Below are 21194 nucleotides of genomic sequence, written 5' to 3' on the forward strand. Positions count from 1 at the left end.
GATACATACATTCACAGTCCTGAACGTATAAATGAAAATTACACATAATTAACATAAATATAAATGAAACCTGATACATAATGGCAGTGGCAGCTATGTATGCACATACATACAAACTTATATGTTTGCGAAATACTTTAAGCAAACGAGTACATGCATACAACCATACACACACATGCATGCATACGCACACATATGTATGTGTTCGGGATAGTGTGGCATATTTGAAAGCTATTGGTCAGACGTTTAAACATATCCTATCTCTAAAGCAAATTGTTATCTTTCAAATTATAAAGCGTACTCAGATGAGCGAAAGAGAGGGAGAGGGAGAGAGAGAGAGAGAGAGAGAGAGAGAGAGAGAGAGAGAGAGAGAGAGAGTAAGAAAAAGCGATAGAAAGCAGTAGCGAGGAAGGAGACAGAAAACGAAAGAGAAAGAGAAACTGCTAAGCCTGACCTTAAGCATGCAGCATACAAATTGGTTTGACCCCCGCGAAGAAGATCTATAAGGTCTATAAGTCGTCAATCCTGATATTGGCTCAACAGCTTTATTACGGTATTTTCTTTGCTTTAATGCTACTTTATGCTTGCATTCTATGCGTATGCGTGTACGCGTATACATATGTATGCATGTGCATGTGCGAGTGCATGTGTGTTTGTGTACGCATGATCGGTGTAACCGATTGTTGAGTTGCTTGGTACTCTACCTGTAGCAAACGGCCAGTGTTGCAAAACTAATGAAGACACATTTGACGATAACTGTTAAAATGATGACCATGGTTAATGTGCTGATCCTATTTTGGTCAGAGGTGCCTGGAAATGGTGGTTGCATTTTATTGTATTTTCTTTTCGGTTTTTCTTAAATCTTTTTTTTCACCAAATTATATAAATTTGTATATATACATGCTGCAATTGTTCTGAAATCTGAATACTAAAGTTCTCTTCATTTGCGTATCTAACATGTAAGCTTATATATTCCTATTTACCCAACTTTTAATTTAAATTAATAATAAAAAATGCTTATATATCTTAGATATTTGGTATAATTTAAGCAAACTAACGGAACAAAGACAAACGGAACAGGAAATGAGCCCATTTCACAAATCAATGTTTAAGATTCTAAAAAAGCCGTTTTCTTTCAATTTCTTTAAATGGATTTCTGGATTCATACCATACGCTTATTACGCCTGCATTAGTCTAAGCAAATGAACCCATACATGATCCCTCATTATATTATACAGAACTAGCTCGTAGTCCAAAGGTGAGTCATAGCTTAAAAAAAATAAATCCAAGAAGTAAAATATGTTCAAGGTCCTAAACATTTTTGTTTTAAAATCCTGTCCCTTATCCCATTACCGTTGAGCTGCAGTGGAAATTATATTTGTTTTAAATATGTCAAATCATGTTAATATAGAAACAAGAGAAAAACATAGACAAAATGTACATTTGTAGCTTTCAGAACCCCAGAACATTTGCTATTTTTCAATTTATCAAAAAATCTGATTTTGGAGGAACTGGAATGCATGATCTGATACTGAGATTGGAGTTGGAATGGACAAACCGATATTTGAATCGTTGATGAATTGAGTTTGTGATTTGATGTTTTTTAGTCCAGCTATAGCATTAGTAATAGGAATAGCTTTAGAGCTGTAATGCTATGTAGGGTAATTCTGTATCTATATGGTTGGACCTTAAAACATTAAGTGGAATCGATTTTTGGACCTTACGCCATTTACCTAACAAAACTAGCAATCGATGTAATTACCATTGTCATACGAGTTATCGAAACAAATTATGTATATCGATGGTATCGAATTGCAATCAAATCAATTATCAATCATATCGAGAGACCTTGTGAGTTCGCTATTTGGGTTCAGTTGTGGCAAGCGTTAGTACCGTCAGTACCGGTGCATAACTGATGCCCCTCCATAACGCCGGTTCGGCTAGGTAAGTTATGTTAAAGTAATGTTAGTTCTGATCTAATTAGATTTGTGGTTAAATTCGATTAGCATGTATCCCAATACATATGTTGATGCCAGGTACGAGTCTTCGGTGACCTCGGCCCACACCCACTATTTCTTACCATATGGAGTTTCTTTTTTCTCCATTTTGATTGTATTCTCCGGCGTTGGCAATGCTTCGGTTGGCAGTGGTGTTGTCAAAAGGACGACCGTACTGCAGTCCGTGCCGCCCCAGCCCATATCGCAGAAGCAACGATTAGCGTTGGTGCAGAACTGTGGAATGGCATAACCAAGGGGTGGAAAAATATGTACGTATAAAAATATATAAATGGATATTCAGGCGGTTGGATGGATAGATGCTGTTGTTATTGTTGTTGTTGTTATTGTGGTTTTATTTTGTTTGTTTCTGTTTTGTGTGTGTGTTCCACTTTTTGAACTTACACCACGCTCGGAGCACTCTTGACCCTGCTTATTTGTTGGGCACTTGGTTTGATCCACATGCGGAAAGAGACTAACGCACGTTTGGTTAAGACAAATCAAATTATCGCCGCATGGTGTGCCATCCTTGACCAAACCGTGATTTGGATAGCTATTGGAGCCCACTTGACCGCTGGTTGCCCTGCAAATGCATACAAGTGTATTACAGTCTTATGCCTGAAAGCTGCAAACGCTTCAAAAATAAAGCAGCCTTCCCCAACCGAACCCCCAACCCCAATCCCAATGCAAAGGCCCCATCACCAAAACCGAGCTACGCACTTGCATTCATATTCCTGCGCCTTGATGGAGATAATTGTGCGAGAGTATAACTGGTCGATTCCATCATTCACTGGCTGTCGCTCGCCCTCCTTGCACTGCAGCGTGCCGCACTGTACGTTCCTGTTACCGGAGAATCAAGGGAATAAATATTATTAGTAAGTTAACTGAATATCACTCATGGCTGGTTCAAGTACTTGATTTGAAATATCAAAAGTATTCGCTGTATTCACTGTTGAAAGCACCAAATACGCAAATCATATGAAATGTTAGTCATGCAAAATGCGTTAGTTCAAAGCGTTTTTTGTTTTTGTTTGGTTTTTCTTTTGTAATCTAAGAAAGCATTACGCATAATATTCAAGGGCACCTACTCTGGCTCGCATTTGATGTAATGATCGTTGGCATCGCGACCGCAGTGACCGTTAATGGAGCCCTTCGAGTTAAACTGTTCATAGCACTGACGATCGGCCGCAAAGCCGCCGTAGCCCCAAATGGCCTCGCATTGCAGATTCAGGGTGGGGCAATAGCCCTGGAAGCAATAGCCTGAAGGGGAATATGTCATAATTTTACTACCTAGCTAGGCTGCAATATGATGTGTCGCTCCCTTACCCGAAACACCTGACTTGCTAAGGCCGCAGGGCGAGCCATTCTTCTTGTAGATATCAGCGGGACATTGGCCCACCTCACCATCACAATACTCGGGCAAATCGCATTCGTTATGCGAGTCGCGGCATATGTAGTCCTTGGGTCGCAGCTGGCATAAACACAATTGTGTTCGAGTCAAAAGCAATCACACTTTCCACTTTTCACTTTTCACTTACCCGACATTGGTCACAGCAGGCACCGCTGGCGCACTGTGCTTCGGATTTCAGCTTACATGTGATGCTATCGCAGCAGGGATCCAATGCACATTCCTCGAACGTGCCGCAGTCGCACTCCTCGTCCTCCTCGATGATTTTATTTCCACAGTTGCGCCGCAACTCAATCTGCAAGTGATGGGAATATATGTATTTTGATTTCTCTGCTAGATATTAATAGATTCGTAAATGGTTGTAAGCAATTCCTCACAATATAATATTCTTAATAACTTTTGCTTGATATTAGTTTAGATATTTTATTAAAAATAAAAATGAATATAATTCATATTTAAACAATTCATTTTTAATCAGAAGTAGCTAAATATCTCCCAATTTAATATTTACAGTTTGTTCAAGGGAAACACGACATTTTGAGTATAAGCAAAAATAATCATTTTGTCTGCATATTTAAATGACAATGTACTTAATTATTCTTACGCTCAGTTATATCTTTGTTTTGGGATACTTATTAATGGGTATTTCTTAGTCTCTTGCACAAACCATTCTAATTGAGTTTATCTGTACTGATGCAGTTACTACGCAACAGTTAACCTCCCTAGCAACTGACCGCAGAGCCAGCTGAAAACCTATTGTGTACCGATAGACTGGGAAGAGAGGGGAGGGGGGCAGGGAGGCAACGCGCTGTATCTCACCTCGTTGGGCTTGTTGAGTAAACAAAGCCCGTGACCCGTTCGCAATGCGTCAATGTAATCCTTTTTACTGCATTCTGAGAATTTGTATGGCTGCACATTCTCCTGGCCGACTATTGATTGCGCCATGATGCAACCATGCCAGTCCCGGCAAAAGCATTCCTCACCTGAATAAAATTGCGGAAATTCCATAGAATGCATTTAACACAAAAGCTTCAACTCCATAAATACTAAGAATTCAAAGTTCTTAGAACATATCAAAATTAATCCTGCTTTATGCACACCTTCCATGCACAAGCAATGCCAAATCTTAAAGCAACACAAAACGTATTTCAATATCAATTTAGTACAATAAAATTGAAGTATTAATATTTTTTAATAACATTAGACAGCATTCCGCAGAGTATTCATTACTCAATAGCAAATTGCTTTAAAGTGAGTAATTTAAGAATTTAATAAAAGTGTTCTAATTTTTATCTTAGATAAATTTTTATCAAATGAAAGAAAATTTGTTAAAAAAAAACAAGAAGACGGAAAAGAAGTGTGTGATGGTGATTTTATTTATTTAGGGCATACAAATGTAATTAAAGTTCTCATAAAAAATATTGTTAGGCAAACTATTTTGGGCGAAATTCGCAAATATTTTAAAAGTAGACCTGGCACAGATTTAATTGTACTTACGCCCATCGTCGTGGCCCATGCCAATATTGTGGCCAATCATATGGGCCATTGTGCCCGCCAGAAGGTGCGGCTCATACACATTGACATCGACGCTGATGCCGACGGCACGGGGTGTGCAGACAGTCTCGGGCACGGCCATGCCAGCCTCGCCCCCGGCGAACGTTTCCCCGCTGCAAAAACAAGTAAGCACGTGCATATGCACATTATATGGGGTATATGCGTATGTATGTGAGTTTGTGTGTGTGTGTGTGTGTGCGTGTCTACTTACGATAACAGCTGTGTGGTATCCCTCTCGATTTGATACAGATTCCTTGAAGTGTAGTCATTAAAGTTGGATATGGCCTTGCTAATGTCCTTGCTGCCATCAATGGCCGCCTGGTTCTTGCCCCACGTCTCAATGTACACCACAGACACACGAGTATTCAGCGTGCGGAAATACTGAGCAGGCGGACATAATCAGAATTACAAAATAAGTGCTCATTGCCATTTCTGTACTCACCAAATCAGCTATATTGGCCACCTGTATGGCATCATGGATGACTTCGGCGCGTGTGCTACCGTTCCGCTTCTCGAACATGGCCTTATCGACTATGATGGCCGTCTCGATATATTTGGTTGCCTCGCGCACATCCCGCTTATAGCGGCCCGCCCCATTCGGATGTATCTCATCGACAACTCCCGCCGACAGGTGCTTGGTGCGACGGGATAGGCGCCACGAGTCCAAATTGCCAGAGTTGGCGCAACCCTTGTTCGCCTTTGTACGCGCCTCAAAAATCACATGCGGATGTTTCTACAGCAGCGATGAGCGGGGCATTTGGTTACAGGCTAATTAACTTAGATTGGGATCACCTAACTTACCGATAGATCACCGCCGTAAAAGGGATGTATGACAAAGGTCTCGTTGCCAATATGTATGACACCGCTAACGCCGTTGCAGGTATGAAAAGCGGCACTGGCGCCCGGATAATCCTTCACGGTGCCATGATAGTAACAGTGCTCAATGTCCTGCAAAAAAAACAAATGATCTATATAATATGATGGTCCGACGTTGACAAGTTTATGCTTATATGTAGGCAACTAGCAAATGCCGAGCTTGGTCAAAAGTTGTTTGTTTAACAACTTAATTTTCGTGCGCTTATTCCCATGGGAACTATATGATACAGTTGTTCGATATATGTGTTGCCTGCAAGAGAAAGTCAGACTTTTATGAAATTTTCAGGACTTCAACATGGTATTCGAAACTCAGCAAATACGAAGGCGCAAGTCTTTAGCTTTGAAACCCCATTTTGGTTGAGTGTATTTAGCTGTTAAGACTATCGAAATCGATATTTATCGGGATTATAAGAATTGGTCTAATCTTTTTGAAATTTTCAGGGATTAACATGGCAATCAAAAGACTGCATATACCAAGGCGCTTGGCTCTAGCCTCGAGTCATTTCTTTACCACATTTTGGTTGATTGTATCTAGCCAAAATCGATATTTATCGAGATTATGCAAAAATTGTATGATTACAGTAAAAACTAACGTGTTCTGCAGGTGGTATAGAAAAATACTGTTTAATGATATCGGACAAACAGGCATGGCAAAATCGACTCAGCTCGTTTATTTTTCACCCATTCGCAATTTGAGCATAAATCTGAATAGGTATTTATAGAGCGGCATGCCCAAGAGTATAGATCTTTATTATATTTTTTAAAATATTCAAATTCAGGCAAAATACTATTAGTATTTCATTGTTTTATGATTATTAAAGTGCAAGTAATATTGATATTTAGCAAAACAATAAATGCGTATGCGCAAACCCTGGGATCTGTTACATAACATACTCGTATACCTAAATCAACTGCAATGTACAATGCACTCAAAAATAACAGAACAAACCGACCGATTCCGTCTCCCATATGTATTTCGAATGCCTAAGAATTCGCCAAGAGCACAGTGACACATGAGAACGTGAGTCCTGGTGAATTCCTGGGTATTCGAAATAAAGGACGAGCCGCAAGGGGTCCGAATGTCGAGCACTAAACTTGAATTACACAGTAAATAAATTTCGAAATGTTGGAAACCGACAAAAATACTACGTAATACAAATTTGGGCGTTGCAAATTGTTGGACCAGGTCCATGGATTACACTTTGCATGTTGGAAAAACTGACTGCTGCGGCAGCTGTATGAAACTGTACTAGAATTTTGGGCTGTTATTTTCGTTTCTGTTGTTGTTGGTGTTGATGTTATTGTAGTTGATATTGTTGGTTATTATAATCGCTCGTTGATTTTGAATATGTTGCTGATGTTGTTGTTATTGGTGTTGTTGTTGATTTTGTGAAGCCCAGTTCCGCACACCTAAATAAATAGACAATCGGCTGCCCTCTCCAGATCCCAATTCTCTTTAGAGAGCACCGCGCGCGCCTCATGCTCATCGATGCCCATATCCTTGAGACGCTCAATCTTCAGATCCAAATCGGGAAACGTGCGGGATCCGCCCGCATACGCGCTAGTCCAATGTTTGGCCGTTAGTAAAAATAGATCGTGCCGCTTTTTGAACTGATAGGCAACCACAAAGTCCTGCCAATCGTCTGGCTCGGCAGCGGTCAGCATACCCTGTAGCGATAACAAAACTGTGCTCAGTGTCATGGCTGCGGCCCAATGATCCTTCAGGATGTCCATGCGTATGGCCCCAGTCACCGATGAGATGTTCGGATGCCAGATGCGTGTCATAAAGCGAACTTCTGGTGGACTAAAAGGATATTTATCTGGCACCTTGATTTCAAGCACAAATTTACCGCCCTCATAGGGCGTGCCGCGCGGCCCAGTTATCTCGCCGCGCAGCTCTGTCCAGCTATCGTTGACGAGCTCCATTTTGATCAGGCACTGGCGGAACTCTTCACCGCTGAGTGCCTCTTTAAACTCGCGCTTGATGCGCGCCTCAGCCATGTTTGTCATGGTTCCTCAAAGATGTTCTTGTTGTTGTTTTTGTTGTTCTTGTGTTGTAAATCGCGCTGTATATTTACGTTCCAAGATTTTTTTTTTTTTTTTGTTTTCTATATATATTATATACGAAACGCTTCAGTTTTTCTATTTTATTATAAACTGACACTTGTTCGAATACAAATGGCTCGGAATTCGGACTGCTAGATTGATGAGATTTTAACTTAATTTCAATTGTGGCTCAACATTTTAATTTAAATTCCTATCATTGTTTCACAACAATTATGCCACTAGAGATTGCTGGGATATTTCGAATTTGGATTACTTACATGCCGATTGCCATCCACTTGGTATCCACCGACGTGATAGTGTTTCTGTTGTATGTTGGGCGACAGTAGTTGACTGTAAAAGGAGACGTAGGTATATAATGCGGATTAGGAATAATGAATAAGCTACCAAATCTCTTAACGAGTTTAATTTGACCAAGAGCTGGAAAATAAATCAGCTTTATTTATTCTACTCACGAGTTCAATTCCAAATCCAAACGGAATTTGTGATTGAATGCCTTGATAAGCAGTGAGGTGCGATGAAAATGTTTCTGAAATTTAAGAGGGCAAATATAAAACAATCTTTAGTACTGTGACAAAATGCCCACGCAATATATTCCCAATTGTCAGGCATTTAACCAAATTGGCCTCGACTTTATCGAATGTATTTGTATTTGGTTTTATTGTAAAACTTTTGTTTGAATGCGCCCGAATTGAGCTGCATTAAATATAATTATAAATAAATCATCCCTTTTTTATACTACGTGAAACATGAAACTTGGAAAAACTCTTGCTTTTATTCCGAAATCGATTTCGAACAGAAACGGAATGGATTCGATTACACAATCCGTGCATTTATTGATGGGTTTAAATATTTATGTATAAATTCGGCGTTCATACCTTTGTCCTGCCTCTGCTGAATCCGCTGTCATCATGTGGGCGTGGACGTTGTCCGGGCTAAAAAAATAAATTAAAAAACGTCACGCCTTGAATGGTCGGCAAAAAGCGGACTCGCTTACGAATCTACAACTTAGTATCAAAACACATAAGGCATTCGATTTGAATAAGAAGTTCGCAGACTATTCATCTTGTGGTTTGAATAAATATTGGGCAGTGGAAAAATCATACAATTGTAAGGTTCCTTAAAGTTATTCAATATAAACAATTTTTGATGAAATTTGGATGACAGGCTGTATGTATGGGTGATGTAGATTATGGACAGTATGTGCGTGTGTGTGTAAGTGTGTGTGGATAAAAACAATGGGACAAACAATATCACGAGTGAATGGAAATAAATGTGAACATACCATTGTGTTTGTTTCGATTTTTCTAGTATTTCTCTTATGCAAATCTTTGCGTACCTTTGGGAGACTAACTTCGCGTGTTGAGATTCCCATCTTTTCGTGATGACGCAGCTGTACCGGATAGATTATTTGATAATAATGTCCACCAATACGACGCACAAGCTCCTGATTTTGTCTATACTCTTTGAGTAACCGTTCCACTTCACCTGCAAAAAAGAATTATTTAAAAATGTTCGCTAAAGTAGTTCTTCAAGCATCGATTCGAAGAATAACAATCACTCAATCAAACGCTAGATATTTTACGCTCAATAGATTATGGCACATGAAAATTAAAACCACACACATAATGGAAAACTAATTGCTATTAGGTAAATATACTTACCAACTGGACTTTCTTCGTTCCAAAATGAATCATCGAGTGTATAATCAGCTTCTGCAAAAGAAAAATATTTTATTAAAATTAAGCTTTTTTACTAAATGCGTATTGTGTTAATAGATGGAATAACAGTTGAAGGCCCCAATAAAAGACGTAGCTCTGTGAGCATCGCTGTGAGTATAAAGCTGTATTTTTACGACCTGAACTATCAGCTAGGTTTTCGCCTGGGAGTCTCAGGCCTAAGTATCAAAAAACTCAGTTAAACAACTCTGATCAGTGTATACACAGGACGAAAATACTTAGTTGACCCAGAAAAAGAATCAACGAACATATTAAATTTACCCGCTGTCTGGTAGCCCTAGAAAATGACAGCTCAGAAGAGCGCTCAGATTTAATACAATATGTTCAATATCGTTAAAGCTTCTCACCTGAGAAAGTCAAACTATTGTCTACACGGGCTGAGTGCAACTCAGTCGAAAACTCAGTTGAAAACTCAGACTCAGCTTCAGTAAATTATGAAATATTAGTTTAGCGTAGAGCACCTCAAAACCCCAGGTCTAGGTTTCAGCATTATTTTTGATGCCCCGATGAGAGAGCTCAAATCAATTCTTTAATATATATATTGTGTACTTCTACTCAAATTTGTGGAACAGCTTCAGCATATAAATACAACCACATGCTTGCTGAGAACTTGTTTTTCTGACACAGCTGGAAATCGCTGGAATGCCTTAAGACAGTTTAGTTATCGGACTGCTTTCCAGATTTCTCAATAGCAAAGCCTATCTATGATAATAATTTCAATTAAAATGTATTCCCAAGAGCTGCCTGATTCCTAATTAACGGATTATATATTGGGCTGTACATTTCATTTTTGTTGTTACAGACCATATATCGTTTCAGAATCCAAACGCTTTGCCAAATTTCGTACACGACGGTAAAGCGTAGGAATTCTAAAACGATACGATGGACATTTTTAATTTTTTTTCTCTTTTTTTCTTTAATCTTAGCAGCATATACATAAATTAAACAAAATTACTTGCTCATTGTACTGAAAATTGCGAATTGAATGAAAGCAAAAATAATTCCAAACATATTACAAATAACTCGATATTTACCAAATAAAAGTTGTAATTCAACATAATATGAAATTATAATTTGATTTCAAATTTTAATTAATACGCATATAAATTGGTCTGTTACATGTTAATAATTTGTGGTGCTCCCAGTAAAACGAGCCTAACCACAATTAAACAATAAATGATAAGTTAAATTTCAATTTACGCCCATCGCTTGTGAGCCACAAAATGCATTTCGAATTTCGAATTGGCCAAGGATGCATTTATCATTAATTACGCCATCTATGAAACCAGCATGACCTCAAACACATGCAACGCAAAGCTCTAATGCAAGCTCTGCCGATGGCTAGTGCATATTAATATCTGGCGCCCAACATGGACAAGTAAAACTAATTATTCGAATTGCCTAAGCAACCATGGAAAGCAAAGGGTTTAATGGGCGACGACAAAATGAGTTTTACTTATTGTGTGCCTTGCATATATTATGATGTGCATCCATTGTTGCCATACAAAACTCCCGCCCACTAATAATCGTTTTTAATCCCATAAACACGTATACACTTATGTACTTATAAATATTTTCTAACAGGCTAACATATTAACGCTTACGTAAAGACTTCTATTCATAACTTTTATTGTATAATGGCCTAAATATTTTTAGTTAATATTGAAGGATTCGTTCATATACGTACTTAAGTCCATGCTCATACACATATGTATATTGAAGACAATTTATGTACTATGTATTAACTGTATCAACTGGCAATCATGAGGCCTTATCTTAATTAGGAATCTTAATAAAAGGCGAATTTCACCAACAGATGGATTAAATTCTGTAAGCTATTCTCAAGTACAAAATGTTTCATTAGGAAAACGAATTTTGGCACAAACTAAGCATCAAACGCATCTGGACGGTTGCTGATAACAAGAGAATATTTAGAATGGGAACAAATATAAATAAATTGTAAAAGATAAATTGTATAAAAACAGAATAAAATCCACACTCAACAAGTAAGAATTTTTTGTGCAGCAAAAAGTAAATCGTCAGATGCACAATTAGCTAAAAATGTAGCTACGTCCACAACCACAAGACAGCTCCCTGGGGGGGGAGAGGTTGGCCAGGACATGACAATTTTGGTTAAAAAAAGACAAGTGAGTGCATTGCGGTCGAGTGTCACAAACTACGCAATACACAAATGTAGACTTGTTCAGTTTGAAATCGAGTATAGCACTCTGCCTGGAGGAATTAAAGGATGTAGGAAGAACATGCACAAGCATGTTCCCTCTTTTATAGGTGGGCTTTAAAAAGCATACAGAAAGCTTGATAAGCCCAAGTATAAGGTATTATTATATTGCGGCTCTGCATCCAATGCGTGCTCGTTCATGAATGAGCACAGCCTATTTTGGAGCTTTTTTATATGTAAATGAGTTTTTATACCCTGAACCCATTAAAAACGGGTAAATGGGTAAGAAAAAATGTATAATGTTTTTGTGATGCTATGTAACAGACAGAAAAAGGGCAACCACGAACCCAAAAAGTATTTATATGTTTGATCAGGACCACGATTTAGCCATGTCCGTCAGCATCAACGCATCAATCTCAACAAAAGCTAAGGACTTAACATTTTTAAATATACATTCTCTATTGGTTATTATAAGAGCTATGTAGATACACCATATATGGGGTGTGGTCTTTCTTATAGTATACATATGACGGCTTTTTTGCATACATTTCATTTCATTTCTTCCCAAATGGAAAAAAATCGTATTTGTTAAGGCAGAGCCTTACCTTGAAAGATACACACATTTGCATGCCTTATTTAAACACTACAAATCTCATAAAGATCGGACTTTAAGCACCGAAGATAATCGAGAATATATTTGCTGTACATAGTGTGGAGCAATGGGAAGAATACAGCAAGAAGTATGCATTTACATAAGGAAGCTTGGCCTTGGGTTCGGGATATGTCTTATCTATCTGCTAGTGCTCTAGCGACTAGAGCTCAATTACTTGTATTTCTATTGTTTTTTACCGAGTTAATTGATGTGGTAAATAAGGCACGCTGCCTGTTGAGGTCCGCTAAAAAATAAAGCCCAGAGGGATACACTATTATTTGCTCATCGATGCGAGCTTAAAGCCCATCGCCGCTGGGAGTCCACATCAGTATTGACTGCTGTCAATGCTGAAATTTAGCTGGCAACGCAAAAAAATAAAATATAAAAAAATAAAATAAAAAACTTGCGTTATATTTGCACAATGTGTTTATATGGGGGCTTTGCATTGTTGCACGCCAAGTGGCATACAAACCAACCGCCCAGTCACATAGTTGGGCCAAATCCCACAAAATGAGCATCAATCAAAAGTAAATCACGCCGGCGACTTGATGAAAGCGTGACATGTGTTGTTAAAAAAAAATGAAAAATCCCAAGGGTTGAGCTCTTTGGGCCGCACAGAAAAAGTTACTTAAACTTCAATAAAGCCAAATTTAAACTTTTTGCAGCATCCTATTTCAATTTCTCGTTAAAAAGCAACCAACCAAAGAATGTAAACTGTGTAAGACAAAAACCCCAAGAGTTCCTCAAGCTATATATTTACACGGTCTGAGTTTCCCGCTGAGTTTTCGCCTGAGTTGTGCTCAGGCCGTATAAACACAAGTCTGAGCAGCTTATACGAAATATAAGCTGTTCTATTCATTTGTCATTGTCTAGGTGTGACAAATTGCAATGTGCTGGTGCTGCCACTTATTCCATTTGGTGTTTAATTCTTCGATTTTTTTTAGCTATCGACAATCGATAACATCAAAAACGCTGCCCTTTCTGTCTTTATTACATGGCAACTTCTTGCAAGTTTTTTCTGACAAAGGAATATTTAAATTTATGCGTGCTATCTCAAATTATATTTAAGAATGATTTGAAAATGCGTTTGAGTCCCTTCGAAATACGTTCCAAAACTTGGAATCTACATTTTTCGAGTATTTTACTACCGTGAGGCAAGGCATGAAGTCGAAAAATAAACTTTCGTTCATATATTCTTTGAGCTGAATTTACCATGTAAGAGGGGTGAAGCTTGGGAAAAGTTTGAAACGCGTATCAAATGAAGTTTCAGAAGGATCTTTTGCAAGGATCAGTGTCGCTTAAACACGTATTCATTAAGTTCCTATGTGGGGCTTTGCAAATAAGATTCAAGCGGATGATACGCACTTTCCATCCAAGAGGGTTGGATTTTGCAAAAAGATTAAAGATTCTTTGATATATGTTTGAACCCGATACGTAACCAGCCAAATCTTTGACTCCTTTTACCACCAAAGAGGGATGGATTTTGTAATGAATGTGAGTCACGTCTCAAATGAATTTTCATAAAGGCCTTTGAAAATGAGTTTTCAGACATTTTTTCCAAATTTGCAGGTGGAATCTCCCAAAACCCTGTCATAGCGAGCAGCTGTATTATAACTTTAGTAAAAATTTCTTAGCTCTTACGGTTTTGGCTATGCGTTAATCAATAGCCAGTCAGTCGGTCATACATTCTGTCCTTCAGTCAGTCAGTCAGCCAGTCAGCCAGTCAGTCAGGCAAACAGTTTCACGTATAGACGATTGCTCTACATATTTCTTGAAAAAATATTGCTACTACTTATGCATGCTGTAAGTCCTTCAAGAAGTCCTTCAATAAGTACCGTAAGACGTACAGGATAAAAATATAAATAGGTTTATTCAATGCAGACGATTGCACATTTCTGGCGTCAAGGTTGAGTGGTTCTCAAGGACGTTTCTGTCAAACAGCATTGCTTAAAATAGATTCAAATGATGAAAAGGGAAAGAAATCGAATGTCAGTTGCCAGCTGATGTAGTGTAGCATTTGTATTAGCTTGGACTATAAGAGCTCGCCCATTAGGTTAAGGGTCATCGAAACATAAGTAAAGCTTGTTAACGCTAGTTGCGACTTTATCTTCATTTTTTTTAAAAACAATTTTTATTTGCCAACAAATTCAGCTAATATGGGCATGGCTTAAATATAAATGTACTATCGACCAAAAGAGCGTATTATAAGTGACTTTATTGAATTAATAAAATGATGGTATGTGGTACAATACAATATAAATGGAATAATTCACCAAAATAACAAATTAAACTCGAAATTAACGATTTTTCATAATTCACCTCAAATTGTTGTATTGGAATATTGGCGGAAACGTTCACAACGCCTTTGCTCCTGTTTTAACTAATCTGAGGCTCATTTTCCAAGCTATATGTGAAAATGCATAAGCATTGAATTTTGTTTGTTTGTTGCTTTCATTAAAGTTTTGCGAATGTTATTTTATTATTTAAAATATTTAAGCGTTATTTCATTTCGATGGTGCTTTTGTATAATATGGAACGCTCTCAGTACAAAAAAGATTAAAAGATCTTTTGGCTATATGGGACTAGCTGGAACATTAGTTTCCGATCTTAATACATGCACAAATATTCATATGTATATCTATATAGAGATATTTGAATGAAAGAACACTTTTACTGTGATGAGGCAAATAAATCAATACAATTTGCAATAGTTCGACTATTGCAAAAACGATATTAGAACTTTATCGGACATCTATCTAAAAGACATATTAGAAAACTATACCACACATCCTATAGGAAATGTAATCCACTCGCCCGATTTTACAGAGTTGAAAACCTAAGAACCCTTGAAAATAAAAACCTTCAGGCTATCAACGATCGATAGAAATTCTACCAGCTAATATGACAACGGGAATATAATATTTTACCAAGAGTAAAAGTAACTCAAACTAAAAATAACAGGAATAACAGCAACAGAAAAATCGAATCAGATAAAAATAAGACAAGCGAAAACTGCGTTTAACAAAATCGAAAAACAATCGAACCCCCTTTACTAGAGTATTATAATCATTGTTAAGAACTAAGAAACCAGACCATACTAAGATTATTTCAGATACAATTGCTGGTATTTTTGATATTCTAACGCTGAATGCAAACATTAAAAGCAAGATTAGCAGAAGGTGCAGTCTTCGTGAGATATGTTTTCTAAGTGAAGTAAAGACTAACTAAGCAAGATTTAGATACATAAGGACATCTAAGCAACAACAATACATTGTCATAGTCGAAGGTTAAAGTAGCCTGTGCTCATCAAGATGTTAAAATAATAGTCTGAAACTCTACGTTATTCTCAGATGAGTAATAAAATATTGAACAGAATACGAACATATACGAATTTTGCTCAATAATTTTCCCAAACTTTTGACTTTATCAGATGAGAAAATTTCTCGCCAAAACTTTCATGTCCTTAAACAAAAGCTGCCTTTTCGGAGGCTTATAAAACATAAGTCTGACGTATTGACTAACTACAATGCAATCGTTTGCAAACATTTGCCAATATTAAAATAAAGCAAAAAACCCATTATACTGTGGTCATACGCAAAAAAAAAGAGAAAATTACGCTTTGATTCCAGAGTTAATAAGCAAATTTACATATAAATGATGCACGCTTTTATTTCCCACACAACAACAAAAAATTAAATGCAAATTTGATGAATAGAAAAAATGCAAAATTCATAATGCGTAATATTTATTATTACAAATATCTGCAGGCCAATTTGTGGGCCAATTGAAGTGAATCAAATTAAAACAATACAAAATAAATGATTAAAAATGAGAATAAAATTGACGATTTTAATTTGTGAATAATTTGAACATCGAATTTGCAAACGACTGCTGTAAATGTCAAATGCATTTATGCAAATACAGCCCACGGCCGACATTTGTTCAATAAGCATAATTCTTTTTAAATAAACCCTTTTACCATGAATTCATGAGTGGAAATAAGCCTGGTTGAAATCATTTCAATATGTGGAGCCCTCATTGTGTATATGGGGAACATATATATTTATATATATATGTATATATATGTATATATATGTATATATATGTATAACATAATGTACTTACCACCAGCGGAGTGGACCAAGGCACAAAGCTGGGCTATGATGACGACCAAAGGTGCGAGTGTTATCCACATGACGGCGGTTGCACTGACGTCTCCTCGTTGGCCTTGGTGCTCTCCCGACCAAAGGTGACTGCTTTAAACGGCTGCTGGCTGGTAGGCTTTTTAGTTGATACACCCGCAATCTCTCACTCACATACGATTGTCGCAATTGCTTTCAAGCTCTGAGGAAATTGGCTTCTAATTGTTTGGCTCTAATTCTTTCTAATATGTTGCTTGCGGCTTAGCTTGATCTTCCACAGCAGTTGGTGGCATAAGCTAAGGCTGGGACTGTTGCAGTGACTGTTGCAGCTGCTCTGGCTGAGGTTGTGGCTGTGGCCTTGGCTGTGGCTGAGGCAGAGGTTGTGTTGTATGGCAGTGGCGGGCAGGCGTGACTGGGTGTTGCTCGGCTGACGTCAGTGTGCAGGTCAAGTCGATATTGCGGCATCATTTCGCGCTGCACAATGCCCTTGCTGACCAGCTTCCTTACGACTACTTTGCCGCCCCTTTTCACACACTTGAGTCTAGCACTTCTTTAATAATCACTTATTTCTTGTACGAGTTTCAAAAAAATAAACAAAAAATCACTGTTTTTTAACTCTCTTCTCACAATCACAATAAAAAAATATTTGCTGTTCGCTTCTCCAGAAGCTTGTCACAAACGCCCGCCGTTCAGGGGCGTATACCGATTGCAATTGTCTATCATACGAAGCTGATCTGCAAAGACATATAGAAACATATAGAAGATTATTTATTTGTCTAAGATGGCAAAATGCTTAGCCTGTACAAATTTGTATATGTTACTTTAATTGAGCAGGGCATCAAATTAAACATATTTGCATACATAAAGCAGATACTGGATATACATATGTGGTCAAATAGTTAAATGAGGATGAACATTATTATGCTCTTAACTAGACAGCTAGACATCAAATCGGATCAATGCAAATTTAAGATATTTGGCGAAAATATAAAAAGTATTTTTTGTTTATACAAATTTTTTTATATATAGGTATATATACATTTTCACACTTAAAAGATCTAGACGATTATCTTTGGCACTTACAGTTGAAATATTTAGCAGTTAGCAACATGTTTAATCAACTGATAACTATATTTTAATATAAACAGAACTATATATGTATGTATGTCCCGGCAAAACGCGCTGACCGATCACTGATCCACGACTAAGCGATCGGCCCCGGCCGAAGCAACTGCAGATGCTCGTCAACGAAGCTCGATTTGCAGACAGTGTAGCTTCCGTACAGTGGGCATAAAGCGAATACCAAAGGTGATAAAGTATTGTCTTAGTCGAGGACCATGCTATTTCATATAGTAACCACTTTCATTGCGAACCGGTCATACCAGGAAGGTAAGTCTAGTTTTTACTGTGAATCGAATCATATTCAAAAGATTGGTTCAAACGAAATGGCTTTAAAGGCGACCCAGTATAATGCATAATTAGCTTGGACCCATCTATATAATTTAGAACGGGCAACGAACTTTAAAATTGAACCCAGGTTTGAAACGGTACCTGGTTCACAGATGTGGAAAATCGGCTGCACGAACTTAATCTAAGACACAGATAGACATAAATATGCGATACTTCTGATAGCTATTAAAAACATAATAATTGATATAGCTTTTGTACATGCAAATATTTACAGCAAATTACCCTCTAAGCAACACCTATACTATATTAGTTATATATTTATTAGTTTTATTGCTGTTTCGGACTTGCTTAAGAATTTCTATATGTTAGAACCCAAATTGTACCCAAAAACAAAGAATAAAATGTTTTCGAATTTGAAACAGCAACTCAATTAATAATGTTTGTATTGTGAAAAGTTTTGTTTGATTTCTTCCACTGTTTGCTGCCTAATTAACCAAGGGCAGCAATAAAGGGGTCATAGTTAAATCATAGCAAATGCAATGACAAGCCCGAACTGCTTAAATAATTAATTGCGGCGACCCTCATGCGAACGGATGGATAGACGGCTAGCCAGTCAAGGGTGCACAAAGTGGATACATAAACAAATCATGATGCGAATATGTCCCTGAATAACGTCAACTGTGCGGATGCCGCTCGTTTATAATTGGATTTGCTATAAGTCAATTAATGAGTCCATTTTCGATATTCTCAGTTAATTTCATTGTTGTGCGAGCTACTTTTTCAGCTCGTAACCGACCGCCGCTAATATCAATTAGCTGCCAGGAAAACTATCCTTTGATTTACCTGCTTCTGCGAATAAAATGTTTCAACTGGTAAAGCATTTTCTATATTTTCATGCAACTTGCCAGTCATTTTTCAACTTTATTTTGCTGTCTCTTTTCAAACTATTTAATTTCACTCCTGTTTCTTTCGCCCTCTTACTGACCCACCCTGCTTATCTTATTATTCTTATATCTTATATTCTTTACAAAAAGGATCTTTCTTACGCATTTCATTTTTTCTGTTTTATTATGTGTTTTCATATAATGTAGGTAATTAAAAACTACTTCTCAGAATATACCTTTCCTCTTAATGCCTTTCTATTTACCTGTAGATTTAATTAACATAACAGTCAACAGTTAGCTGTGAAGAGGGGCACAGATAGCCGGACGGGCAAATGAAGTACTCCCATCGTGTCGGTGATGTTATTAAAAATGTTTGTAATTCCTCTAAGCTTTTAGCTGCTATTCATTATATTGCAATAAAAATTAAGCTATCGCTGCATGACTACGCCAACTATTTGCAATTAAAATAACTTATAGACACGGAACTCGCCTTTTTGCAAATTTGTTCGCATTTCAATATGCCAGGTTATTTAAGCAAGCGGCAACATAATATTTTACTGAAGTCTGCCATAAAGCAATTGATATAAAAAAAATATGTAAATACAAATAAAAGAAGATTGTGCAGAGTCGACTAACAGCAGCTGTAGGCGAAATTTACTTTCAAAGTAAAGTTGTTAAAGTATTAGGTCGAGCTTTATACTAAATCCCAACACTTAACGCACACAACTGACTCGATATTCATTCGGAATCACATTTTGGTCATGGCTTTATTTGAAATGAATAAAAATCTATTAATTCAATTGGATTTAACGCATTTGTCAATTTTGAAAACAAGATTACTTTTAATTCTTTAATTTTAAAACCAAGTTGGTAGCTATTTTTGAAGGAAACAAGCAATGTTAAATCCAATCATAATCAATTTGCATGTCCTTAAAATGCAAAAACTATCTTCACATATATATATATCTCACAAAAAGAATTAAGGTATATTCTCTAAAACTCTTGGAGGAATGACCCATGAAAAACAATTTTACATTTAAGGATCCCAAAGACTTTGAACTCGAGTCGAATTCCATGTGGAGTATCATTTTAGTTAACATTTAGAATTTGTCTTAGGGCATTTTGACAGGTTTTCAATCTGACTGAATTTCTACGTCGCACTCACAAGCGGCAGCTGGTTCAAATTCAGCAAAAATATTCTATATTTTTAGGGGCAACGACATCTTGGCTGGTTTTGAATCTGCCTGAATTTGAGCATCGGCCTTAGAAGCGGTCACTGGTCCAAATTCAGCAACAATTTTCGATAATTTTAGGTGCAACAAAATTTTGGCTGCTTTTGACCATCGGCCTTACGAGTGGCAGGTCCCTGGTTTAAATTCAACAATGATATACACATTTTTTAAGGGTAACTGCAAAAACGTGCGGCGGCATTTTGTGTAGCTATGAATCTTCGTGAAGTGCATTTTCAACATTATCTGAACCGCGTGACGCCGAATGATTTCTTCTAGTAATCTATATTTTGGGTGTACTCCGATAAGAAACGTGACGTAAAAGTCCTATTTGGTTGAGTTACTGAGTTCCAGCTGCGGTCCACAACACAATTGGGCAATTGATGTCTGAGGCAAGGCCTCGGATTGAAAGTTTGATTGCGGCCTGCCTGTGGCCAGCAATGGACACACAAATAATCCGCATTGGCATCGCATGGCCACCCCTGTTAATGACAGCCGAAGCAGCAATGGGGAAATTGGGGGCGCCGTTTCGCCACGGCTTCAATCATGCGGCTGCATAATCACACAGCATTTGTTGCCAGCGGCATTGTGCTGCAGTGGTCATTGTTATATGTTTTTTTTTATTACTTTTTTATTTTTAAGGGAAATCCATCTTTTGGTTTGCATGGGTCTAGCGCCCAATAAGCCGCAACAGAAATATCAACTCGAGTGCTCGTGGGGCACAAAAAGTACATAAAGAACACGGCTGTTGTGTGAGTGTGCATTTGTCTCCATGCCAATGTCGGATTGTAAAACTTGACTGATTTTCACATGGCTCCAAGCAGATATTTTTGGGCATGTCTGACTCGATGTGGGACTTATACATAAGCCGTAGACGCTATTGCTATGACAGCAATGTGGTTTTGGCTTTTAACTTTGAATAGCTCCAGGCATTGGCACAATTAGCATTTCAAGTCTAGTGTGAAATTTGATATAATAACATTCGCGCTGTTCGAGAGAATCAATAGAGGGTCTACTTTACGTTTGGAATCGGAAAACTCCCAACTTTTTGCAGGCAACTGAA

General features: G+C 37.6%; 2 protein-coding genes across 10 annotated transcripts in view; both read right to left on the reverse strand.

Annotated features, from left to right (window-relative positions):
• mmd (mind-meld) overlaps positions 1-21194 on the reverse strand; it is a 48677-nt gene that overhangs the window by 22569 nt on the left and 4914 nt on the right. For 6 of the 9 annotated variants that reach the window (XM_064699290.1, XM_064699255.1, XM_064699248.1 and 3 more), the window contains exons 2-18: positions 16592-17342; positions 9561-9611; positions 9182-9384; positions 8775-8831; positions 8352-8425; positions 8157-8229; positions 5758-5904; positions 5399-5689; positions 5168-5337; positions 4900-5069; positions 4222-4385; positions 3533-3697; positions 3321-3465; positions 3083-3254; positions 2715-2834; positions 2400-2577; positions 2081-2231 (exon numbers count right to left, since the gene is read on the reverse strand). In XM_064699290.1, coding sequence (XP_064555360.1) covers positions 2081-2231; positions 2400-2577; positions 2715-2834; positions 3083-3254; positions 3321-3465; positions 3533-3697; positions 4222-4385; positions 4900-5069; positions 5168-5337; positions 5399-5689; positions 5758-5904; positions 8157-8229; positions 8352-8425; positions 8775-8831; positions 9182-9384; positions 9561-9611; positions 16592-16661 — 2401 coding nt within the window. In that variant the 5' untranslated portion in view covers positions 16662-17342. The remainder of the gene's footprint in view (positions 1-2080; positions 2232-2399; positions 2578-2714; positions 2835-3082; positions 3255-3320; positions 3466-3532; positions 3698-4221; positions 4386-4899; positions 5070-5167; positions 5338-5398; positions 5690-5757; positions 5905-8156; positions 8230-8351; positions 8426-8774; positions 8832-9181; positions 9385-9560; positions 9612-16591; positions 17343-21194) is intronic. The other 3 variants (XM_064699269.1, XM_064699272.1, XM_064699304.1) reach the window with 1 other exon arrangement.
• On the reverse strand, positions 6548-7953 carry LOC135440652 (ubiquitin-conjugating enzyme E2-22 kDa-like). The gene has a single exon (XM_064699937.1). The coding sequence runs from the start codon at positions 7840-7842 to the stop codon at positions 7243-7245; it is 600 nt and encodes a 199-aa protein (XP_064556007.1). The 5' UTR covers positions 7843-7953; the 3' UTR covers positions 6548-7242.

Source organism: Drosophila montana, unplaced genomic scaffold (assembly GCF_035044405.1).
Source record: "Drosophila montana isolate Dmon_TW-CO22-7 unplaced genomic scaffold, ASM3504440v1 contig_1624_1, whole genome shotgun sequence".
NCBI classification, from domain to species: Eukaryota; Metazoa; Arthropoda; class Insecta; order Diptera; family Drosophilidae; genus Drosophila; species Drosophila montana.

Coding starts and splice junctions, on each gene's coding strand:
- LOC135440652 (XM_064699937.1), bottom strand. CDS start 7,842: ATGACAAACATGGCTGAGGCGCGCATCAAGCGCGAGTTTAAAGAGGCA.